The following is an 11,775-nucleotide window of genomic DNA, read 5'->3' on the forward strand; positions in this document are numbered from 1 at the left end:
TTTTATTTAGTTTGTGCCTTAATGTGAACTTATTTTGTTTTAAATATCTGGCCCAAATATTCTACCTGTTTTATGTTTATACTGGTCAGGTCTGGCCTGTCTCATTTACCCACTAAAAGCAAACAATCGTATCACTGAAATCCTGAAGCTACAAGATATTACATGATTAATTCAAAACAATGTGAATAAATAAGCATTACATTTGACAGTAATATGAATACAAAAGGGTTAACTATTGATATTCAATTTTTTCTAAGGCTTTTTTATTAGTTTTTTTTTTTTGGTGGGGATGGGGGCGAGTGGTTTCATCTTTAGTGAAAAAAGATCATTAAACTACAAAGGGTTAGTAAATTAGAAATAGAATTTGTAGGTATTCTAAATGACTTCAAAAAAAGTGCCATAGATTAAGATGTCACTTGGAAAGGAAATGAATAGGAAGTCAATATAGAAAGACAAAGGTTGAAAAAAAAAAAAAGAAGAAAAACTCTTATCTAAAATCCAAGGAATAAAAAGCTGGTAAAATGAAAGAAAAGAAATATAATTCTCTTATTATTCATTGCCATCATTGAAGTGCAGTGATGCCGTGGTAAGGAGGCACCACCTTCCATAGTGCTGTCATTTCAATGTTGTACTTATTTTATTGAATTCTGTCAAGGGGGCAAATTACTTTGTGTATGTGTTTGTGAGAGAGAGAGAGAGAAACAAACAAACAGACAAAATGTCACTTTATCTGAATTAATGTTCCCTTGATGACAAGTTTGATGCAGTGTTTATTTCAGTCTGCTACTTACTTTATCCATCTCCATTTACCTAACTGCTAGGTTGCAGGACATAAAGCTACACAGCTTAAACATGCATGCATGCACGCACGCACGCACACACACACACGCGCGCACACACAGTAGTTTGTGTGTGTGCAAAGGAACAAATTTCCACAACTTAATTATTTAGAGACAAAATACATTGCAATATTTTTTTGTTTTTTTCACCCAGCTTTGCCTCTAAGCTTTCTAGGATTGATAAAATAAGAACTATTGGTCTTGATTAAACTAACTACACTTCTTCCTTCTCTACTGCAAAAACAATTGTTGCTTTATGTTCATCATAATCATCTTTATAATTTTACATCCACTTTCCATGCTGGCATGGGTTGGACAAGTTATTTCTTTTCTAGATAGCTTTGCTCATAAGTTTCATTTGTGTTTTTCCTCCAGGCTTTGTATGACTGAGAGAGGCCAATGCCAGTGTCACATAAATAGCACCCATGCCGGAAGCATGTAAAAAGCACTGTTCAAACGTTTGGCCTCATAGAGGCAGTGACAAGTGACCAAGACCTCTGGCGATAAACCGTGCTTGAGAAGACCTGTCAAACCAAGTGAGATTGTAGTCATGGTTGATGCCAGTGGCATGTAAAAAGCACCCACTACACTTTTGGAGTAGTTGGCATTAGGAAGGGCATCCAGCCATAGAAACTATACCAAATCAGATTGGAACCTGGTGCAGACCCCCAGCTTACCAGTTTTCAGTCAAACTGCCCAACTCATACCAGCATGGAAAACAGATATTAGATGATGATGATGACAACACTAGAAGTCACAATTAAAAGGTCCTCTTTACCACAAACTTGACACAGTGTAATGAGGGCATTGTATCATAAAGAAGGGGAGAGGTGAGAGAATGATGAATGGAAGTACATAAATGATGAGAGAAAATGATGGATGTCAATGCTAAATGGCCAGGGTGTAACTGTGTGTGGGCTATATGTAAACCTGTTGTAATCCTTTATGCATATGTCTTGAGATGCATGAGAGAGCTAGGGTAATAAAATAAAGAAGAGAGTGTGGAGTGTTGTAGAAACTATGAGATGGGTCGAATGTCATCCCTAGTTACATTGGAAGCAGTGTACAGTGAACAGAAGAGATACACTGTTATCATTAGTCACATCTGCCTATTTTACAAGTAATTATCTAAATGGCAAAATTTGTTGGCTTCTTTGTTTCTTTTTTCTTTTATTTCTATTTATCTATCAGTAATTTTCAATTTAAAATCTAATTACAGGTGTGATTTGATAGCTGAAAATTTACAACAAACATCATATTTGAAGAAACCTAAAAACCACATTCCTGTAAGAGATGAAGATTGCAGTACTGCTAGCAACAAACTTCATATTTTTGTTGACAGTACATCATGTATCTGCTCAATGGGATGGTATGTATGTGGCATATTTAATTTTATTTTACATAGCAATTGATAAAGAATAGCAGCATTGGTTATTAGTTTTTGATGAGTCAAACATAGGTTCCTTGCATTTACAATGATGAGGGTGACAAGGAAGAGTCTATTTAATTCAGTCAACTCAGGTGAAACAAATACCACTCATAGCATTTTGATCCAAATGCATTTTTTATTTTTGTTGTTTTTTTTTAAATATCAGTTTACTTATATTTTTCCCTTTCTTACTTTCACCATACTGATGTGAAGTATATTTAGAAAGTTTTGTGCTTGATTTAGAAATTATTATGCAGTAAAAAAAAAGCAACTATTTAGTTTATTTTGGCAAGTATGGGAAGCAACTCTGGACATGTTTAAGTCTTATTAAAACCACCTCAACAAAGTATAGTCTTTGTCATATTTGCCCAAAAAGTGGCACAAGAATAACTAGGTAGCTATGTAGAAGCAAATTTCTTGACCACACAACTATGTCTTCTGTTTTTTTTAAATATTTATTTGCGTTATTGTCTTTGTATACTTGGTAGAATTGGCAGATTGTTAGACAAAGTCCCTCTTTATATTCTGAGTTCAAATCCAGACAAGGTTGATATTTTTACCTTTTTGTCCTTTTCAGAATTCATAAAATAAGTACCAGTTAACTATTAAGTGTGGCAGGGGGATCGATATAGTTGAGTATACTCTACTTGATCCTTGTATGTAACCATATGTGTTATGTTTTAAATTGTTATCAAAGATAGAAATTGGCTGGTAGAAAATCACAAACTAATGGGCCAAATGGACTGTGTTTGTTGTTTAACTATGTCCCTCTATTCTCCCTTTCAGCCTTTTGATGGGGGTTGATAAAATCAGTAATTTAACTATGGAGACATGAAAGAGGGTCTACATAGGTTGTTGAGACTGAATTAGAGTATGTTTCAAGAAAGAATTTGCTGTTCTATTAGCAGACCTAACTCTCTGATTTGCTTGTAGATATTAAGTTTTGCTCTATCGTAAGTTATCTAGAAAATCATGATGATTTAAATGTTGTTGCTGTTTAGGTGCTTGCCAACCCTAATTGAGTTCATGTATGGTAGATGTATGATGTTCATTAAGCATCAGCTGAACCTTGGATGTCTTGAGTAGAGTTCATTTAGGTGTGACGATGGTATGATCGAATTGCACTGTTTCCTATTGCAACAGCTTACCAACTGTTGTTTCTTCCTCCTTTTCCTTGCCACTAGTCTTGTTAGAGATGAAGAAAGCTATCAAGGGCTTCCTTTTCTTAAGTCATAAAAAAAAATGAGTAATAATCTGATATTATAGGCGCAGGAGCGGTTGTGTGGTAAGTAGCTTGCTTACCAACCACATGGTTCCGGGTTCAGTCCCACTGCGTGGTACTTAGGGCAAATGTCTTCTACTATAGCCTCGGGCTGACCAAAGCCTTGTGAGTGGATTTGGTAGATGGAAACTAAAAGAAGCCTGTCGTATATATGTATATATATATATGTGTGTTTGTGTTTGTCCCCCCAACATCGCTTGACAACCGATGCTGGTGTGTTTAGGTCCCCGTAACTTAGCGGTTCGGCAAAAAGAGACCGATAGAATAAGTACTAGGCTTATGGCGGTGCTCCGGCATGGCTGCAGTCAAATGACTGAAACAAATAAAAGAGTAAAAGAGAAAGAGAGTATTCTTGTCAAGCATTAGTATATCTAGAACTACGTTATTGAATCTGTTTATCCTTTTATAAGACAAGGTGAAATATGGGCAATATTTAACTGGTGTGTCTGGCAGATAAGATGTCTCATAGAAGTGCACTTATTGGAACCAGAGATTTTATATTTGTTAGACTAATAGAATTGTGTGTTAACCCATGCAGATTTCTTTGTCAAATGAAATGCTTATTTATTCACATTGTTTGAATTGATCACACATTATTTTGTAGCTTCAAAATTTCAATTGTTGTGTTTGTATATTTTTAGAATGACATTGTATGGTAGGTGTGAGAGGTTGGATCTGGTCAGTTTTAACATAAAACTGGTATAATATTTGGGCAGAATTTGGCTAGATTAAATGCTAAAGGGTTAAAACAAAAACAGAATCTTCTTTAGCTTCACCATAGACATTATAACTGTCTTGTTCAAACATATGTATTCTTGTGGTAAAGTATTAGTTGCCAGAATGAAAAAGATATTGAAAAAATTGAATGAGATGTTACTCCATTGAAAAGAAAGCATGCCTTTCTTTGTGTGAAAGACTGACTATGTAAAGCACATGTATGAAAAGTATTGCTGAGTAATAGTGAGTAGATTGAATGTGGGTAATCTATGAAAACTGCAGAGAAATGAGGTGGACATGATCTGTTGAATATGAAATTTTATGTTGCATGAAAATTTAGTAAATTGAGAGAAGCTTGATAGTAAAGACCTCATCTGAAGTATGTTGTGGTATGGATATATGATGCAAATGGTTTGTGGATGCAAGGCAAGAAAATGCTATGTATAATATCAATAAAGGCTACTTGTGACAGAAAGATGTCAGAAGAATTGAGTGAGTTACATCACAAGAAAATACTGGTGTTGATAGATCTAATGGAGGACTGAGTCAAGATTAATATACTTTACAAAGGACCCATCCAACACAGGCCAGCATTGAAAAACAGTATGGTGAACACAATTTTAGCTTTGGTCTTCTGTCTGAATTCATATGCTGGGGAGGGGGTGTACTGTTTTCTTACCCATTACTTAAAATAACAATGAATTTGTACTTGATCCAAAGGTAAGTTGTATTTTGTATGATCTGATCTCCTTTATGTATTAATGACTTTGTTTAATTTTCCCCTTCAACAGCTCTATCCACAGGTATGTTTTTAGGCATGACATACAAAGGGTTTTGGATCCTTTTTTAGTTGTTTCATAGTAGCTTACTATTTTAGTGAATTTTTAAGTCATTTAAATATATAATTTCCTGCATGTACCCACTGAATACACCTTTTCTTTGTTTATCACTTTATTTTATTTAAATACTAACCTATTTACTGGTTGGTGGTGGTGGTGGTGATGATGGTGGTGGTGGTGGTGGTGTTGTTGTTGTTGTTGTTGTTGTTGTTGTTCGTCTTTGGCTTGTTTACTATAAATGAAATGTTGTATACATGTAAACTCATGACTATTTATTAATAATTGCAATAGCTTAATCTAGGAATAGTTCTGATACTACTGTAAGATTTGCTAACAGATGTGATATATATGGGACAAAAGTAAAGACTCAAAGATAAGGTTAAAAAAAAAGAAAACGGTGTATTAGGCTGATGCTCAGGAAAATTGGATGAAGTCTTTAATACTTCAAGCATACACTCTTTTACAGAAAGGCTAAATGAGGAGAGTAAAAAATAAGAAAAAAGACAAACATCTCTCAGACAGAGTCGCTGATTATATTTATATCTTTAGCCATGTTTAAAAGATGTGGCATGCCTAAACATCTCTTATCATGATTAACAGGAAATGTGATTACCTATACTTTACATGCCTTACAACTGTCATGTACTTATATATCTATTGTGATATTTAGAAAGAGGTGACGCCCTCTGTCATCCTAGCCTGTTCAACAAAGAGTGTGGCATGTCTATGCATCTCATCATGTTTAACAGGAAATGTGATGTGTTTATACATTTGTGTTTAAAGCATGTGATATGCCTGTATGTCTAACATATTTAACTGGAGGCCTTGTGTGCTTATAATCTTTAGTCGTGTTTAGCAGTAGATGTAAATGTGCCTATACATGTCAGTCATACCATTGTAGAATTAATTCATGCCGCCATCATTTTACATATAATATATATAAAAAGCAAAGAACACAACTTCATCATAGACAGATTCTATCATATAGCCTGACTTTGATCAGTATCCTCCCAACTAAACATTTTTGAACGCTTGGATATTGGCAATCATCTTCTCACTGATCTTCTGGAATTTCATTGCTTTGTGCTGCCTCTACCCTCATTTCATTATTTTTATGTTGCTTCTGCTGTCACAAAATTGCTGTATGCTGCTTCTACTATCATAATATCACTGCTTCTAATTGTTGCATTAAAAAAATAATGGTACGATTTTCACTGCTACAGTTGCGACCATCTGTCATAGTTCCTTATAAATAAAACCTGAAATTCTGGGCAGTTCTGCCCCATCATCAAAGCCTATACTTTTGGAGAAACTTTGTGTCATTTCTCGTTGTTGTTAAACTCTGTTGTGTGTATGGAGGGATGGGGTCCCCACTGCAGCAAGTCCCACTCCCTCTTCTCTCTCAGTCATACACATGCCCCACATCTCTCATTGCTCTTAAAATAAACAGGTACTGTTTGTTTTGTTTTTTTAAATTTTCCTTTATGAAGTTCAGATGGCCTCTGGTAAAAGGGCATGAATGATTTATACATTTAGGTTGTTATGTGTACAACATTACTGTTTCCAGGTAGTGATTTCTTTCTCTCTATTACTACCCTCACTCTACCTCCCAGTTAACATCATCCTTCTCTGCTCTTAGGTTAACCCTCTCTTCTACTCATGCTTTCTAGATTCCACAGGACATAGCACATCAGCTGGAAATTCAATGCCTCTGTTTAGATATTGCAAACTACCATAGTTCACCTGTTTCAACTTTGATTCTCTTAATTAATCCTCATTAACAACACAAACTTATAAAACTTCCCATTTCCTGTGCTATTTAATCTAATTGGCTACCTACATAAGCAACAGGGTTTGTAAAGATGGCTGAACAGCTTTAAAATTACAAAGAGACAAAGATTGTATATGTTTTCAAAATGAAATCCTGACTTCAATTCTTTAGAATGATTTCTAAATGAAACTCTCCCTAGCTGTATAGAAATACACATTGAATGGACACCAATGCAAAGTTTCACATTGTATTCATTCAACAATAATGCATTTCTGTAAATGCTAGATCTAGTGATTTCAACCTATTTTTGTAACTCAGCATCCAACTTTCACCAAATGCTATTTTACAACTCCTCCCCCATTCCCCCATGGTTTTCTAGAAATAATAAACAAAAACAGATCATTTTAATCCAACTGAAGATAATTTTGCATGATGGTTTGTTATTCATGTTTACATGTACCCTCCCATCTAGTATGTGTTTCTCTTTACATATTTGCATGGAGTAGTTCTCCTATGTTAAATTTTTATGGAAGTTGCTAAAGAACATGAGGACCTGTGTATTACAAAATTGTATTGAACCATGACATCATATCATTGGTCAGGTTTCTACTCACTGAAAACACAATGTCCTATTCATATTTTAATCTTAAAGATATTTTTGATAATGGATTTAAAGTAGACTTATAGACCAGGTTCAAATAGCTTTAACCCTTTTGTTACCAAATTTTTGTTGAGATGCTCTGTTTCTTTCAATCAATTTTAGATATACTAAAGAATTTAGTAAAATAACTTAGTTATCATTAAGCTAGTGTTAGGAACATGAATTGTGACTAAGGTTTGGGGGAAAATTTTAATTCAAAACTTTTGAAAACAAGACATTTGTACTACAGAGCTAGACACAGTTTCAAGCAGACTGGTATCAAAAGGGTTAAGGAAAATCATGACTTACTCTGTACACCCAGTACCACCAATAACATCCTTTTGATGTTTGTCACTCCTTTGTGGGCTGACAATACTCTCAAAGAGACATAACCACTCAGCTTGAGAAACCACCTCTCAAATCCACAAACAGTTGCTCAGTCTTGCCACAAATATAACCTTAAACATCTTCTGAACAATAACTACAAGTTACCAAATGAACTTATGGTATTTATTCATGTATAATGTGAGATATTTTAACATAAACAAAAGTCAAAATTGGCAGGTAGCATTATACTCAAGTGTAAAAAGATAAAAAGTGGATGAAATATATGTTATTGCTTCTTAGATACAAAAATAGGAGTCAAATTATTTCAGAGATTACATTGTATACAGAGTAAATTCAGTAGTAGTCTTTTCTGTCTTTATTTTCTCTTTAAAAAAATCCTTCCCAATTTTTCTCCCTCTCTCCCTCAACAAAGCATTCTCTCATCTATTTCCTTCTGTACTCTCCACTTGCAGCTAATATTGCTCTTAGATTACTGACTGACTGAATGAATGGTTCACTCACTCACTCATTCCCTCACACTTCATAAATATTACCAGCACATTTATGACAATGTGCACATTTGATTGTTCATCATTTTAGCTGGCTTGAAAATACCTTTACTCCCAAAGTTCCCCACCAAAGGTTTTCATTGTTTATGACACAAAGAAAAGTTGTACTTATAGTAGCTGTCATCGTTGTTGTTTCACGGCCTTGCAAACTTTATTTTTTGCAATAAAGGTTACTCACAGGCAAGTAATTAGGTTGTAAAAATCAAATTTTTGTAAAATAGAACTTCATGAATATTGCTTGTTCTAAGTGTTATTGCTTTCGGGTTTTTTGTGATTTAAAAAAAATCAATTTTTTTCTTTTTTTTCAATTCTCTTTTTGCATTTCATTGTGTTGATATGAAGCACATTCAGAAAGTTTAGTCAGTGTTAACATACTTGATATAGTAAAAATTAAAATATCTAACTAAGATTAATTGTGCAATAAGGAAAAGACAATATTAACACCGTACCTAACATTATTTTAAGTATATCAGCAAATACAGGAGGCAACTTCAGCCTGGTTTTAGTCTTATTAGACCTCCACAGTAAAGAATAGACTTCACTGTGTTTACTACAGACAGTGGTAAAAGTTTAACTAAGTTGTATAACATTATACATGAATAGCATGAAAAATTAACATTTTAAGAAAGAAAAAAAGTCACAGATTAATTACCCAGAGATGCCATCCATGTGAAAAAACAATATTTAAGTTGGTGTTAATATATTTAATATAGTGAGCATTATTATTAAAGAATGATTACTGCTGACCATGATGCTACAGTGTTGGCTTGCTTGTCTAAGATCGGACAGTAAATACTGTGTGCCTACCCTAACCAAAGCACTTGATGGCAGTGCTATGTTCATCTCATTCTCTTCTGTACAGCCTTTTTTTTTATGCTTAGTCAAAGGATAAAAGGTCATACCTTTGCCTCTTTTACTAGACCACTGATAGGAGGTGTAGAGTAGGAAACCACAACTCATGGCTTGCTCATGGAAGCAGTGCAGAAAGACCACCATACAGCTGGTCCAAATGTTTACGGCTGTGTAGATTCAGCTAAAAGCATCAGTTACCAGTTAATCAATTGTAACTACAGTGATAATGATTTTATCAGCTACTTTGTTCCCATGATCCTTTGCTGCCTATTACATTAATGTAACAGGAATGAGGCCACTATCCCCAATTCATTCAGAAGATGTGATTGAGAAGTCTTAAATCATTAATTAGGAACATTATTGTCTCAAACTGAATGTAAAGGACTAAGGAAATATTTTTTTAAATGTCATAAATAAAAAGGATGAAACAGGAACACCATTGTATCTCTAACCCCTTTAGCATTCAGATTACTCTGTCAAATGCAATGCATATTTATTCATATTATTTTCAATTAATCATGTATTATCTTGGAAACTTGAGATTTCAATGATGTAATTGTTTATCTCAAAGATGACATTGTAAGATAGGTGTGAGAAACCAAGTCTGGTTGGTTTGAACATAAAACTGGTAGAATATTTGGGTTGGATATGGCTGCTTTAAATGCTAAAGGGTTCATAAAACATGACTGAAAATAAAGTTGTACTTTTCGTGTGTATGCACGTGTGTGTGTATTTACTAGAAGGACAGAGAGATGTATAATCATCTTATCCAAAACTTCAGTTAATGCATGTTGAGTGTAAAAGTAGATGTTTTCTGATACACTGGATTTTGGCATAACAAAATGAGTTGTGGAACGAGACGAGGTTAGTCACGTCTCACTTTAATCCTTGGCTTATCAATTTAGAAAAAAATTAAGGAGATAAGATAAATTAAAGTTAATCTGTTTGCTTTCCAGACTTGTCTATCAGCTCAGTTATTGAGGAATAATAGGTCAAAAATTAAAAGTATGTAACAAAAGGTAGTATGTTAGTAAATTTTCAGTATGAGACAAGCAACCAAACACCTTGTCTTATTCTAGCCATTGTTTAATGTCTCTGGACAAAGCATATAATTCTGTATGGCATAAAGTCAATTATGCCCTAGTGTGGCCTTAGCTCTTAATGGCTACAACAAACTAAGGAAGTAAAGGAACACAATTTTTTTATATATATAAAAAAAAAATCAATACCCTGCCTTGACTTCATGGATCACTGATTAGGGCTATGACAAAACATTCAGCAGTATTTGTTTTGGAATTTTGAATTTAAAAAAAAGAAAGGTATATATTACAGAACAGAAAATCCATTGCTAGCACATAACAACAAATATTTTTTTGAATTATAAATTTCAGCCAAATATTTCAAAAGTATTTAGAATATTTCCGTTATGTAACTATTTTTAATATGATGGCGATGTACATAAAATTTTTTTTTTTTTTTTCATAAATTTTTTTTATGTATAAAGATACTCATAACCTTGTTGTTTTCCCTAATATTCTTTCAGTACGAGAATCACCAGTTATCAAAGATACCTTTCCTGACAAAACATTCTATGTTAACCAGAAACTTACAACCTTTTGGCAAATTAACTACCCATGTGAAGTCAGCAAGGGAAAACCAGAACCTAGGTGAGTATAACTGTGTCTGTGTGTGTGATATAAATCATTGTTGTCAACTTTATCTTGTATCAGAGAATTTACCTTCTTCTTTGCTGAATGCTTCCATTATGACGATGACATTGCTGACTTTGTAAACCAATTCTTGCATAGAGGAGTTGATGGCATTGACTGCATGGAAATGTTGGTGAAGGACTAAGTTGATTTTGTTGAGCCTTCTTCTCTTGTCATTTGATTTCTTCCTTTTCTCTTCTGATAACTTTGAAGTTTTTGGTTCTGATGGTAATGGAAGACCACCACTCAGTACAGTCACAGGCTTGTGTTTCAAATGATTTAGATTCAATTTCAGTGGCTTTTAGTATTGCTTTGAGTTGGTCCTTGTATTTTGCTTATCTTAAGATAAGACTGTGATTCCTCTATGAATCTTTTCCAAAAATTGTACACAACTTTAAAATTATTGCAAGATGATGCATGTTAAAAAATATCTCAGATAGAAGATCAACCTGTCATCATCAACATCATCGTTCAACATCCGCTTTCCATGCTAGCATGGGTTTGACGATTGGACGATTTGACTGAGGATGGCTGCACCAGGCTCCAATCTGATCTGGCAGAGTTTCTACAGCTGGATGCTCTTCTTAACGCCAACCACTAGTGACCGAGACCTTTGGAAATATGCTGTGTGTGAGAAGACCTGGCAAGCTCAGTGAGACCATGACCCATGGCCTTTTCCAGGGGTGTAGCCAGCCCACTTATGCGTACCTTTCCTTCATTGGACACTAAACTCTGCTTGCGAAGACCTGTTGAGGCAAGTGAAATCGAAATCGAACCTGTAGTATATATATATATATATAT

At 34.3% G+C, this 11,775-nt stretch overlaps 1 protein-coding gene across 1 annotated transcript in view; it reads left to right on the plus strand.

Annotated features, from left to right (window-relative positions):
* The window catches only part of LOC106879415 (neuroglian), a 142,010-nt gene that overhangs the window by 90,397 nt on the left and 39,838 nt on the right, over positions 1-11,775 (plus strand). Inside the window, exons 3-4 of the mRNA XM_014928971.2 lie at positions 2,059-2,208; positions 10,809-10,932. Coding sequence (XP_014784457.1) covers positions 2,133-2,208; positions 10,809-10,932 — 200 coding nt within the window. The 5' untranslated portion in view covers positions 2,059-2,132. The remainder of the gene's footprint in view (positions 1-2,058; positions 2,209-10,808; positions 10,933-11,775) is intronic.

Source organism: Octopus bimaculoides, chromosome 4 (assembly GCF_001194135.2).
Source record: "Octopus bimaculoides isolate UCB-OBI-ISO-001 chromosome 4, ASM119413v2, whole genome shotgun sequence".
In the NCBI taxonomy this organism is placed as follows: Eukaryota; Metazoa; Mollusca; class Cephalopoda; order Octopoda; family Octopodidae; genus Octopus; species Octopus bimaculoides.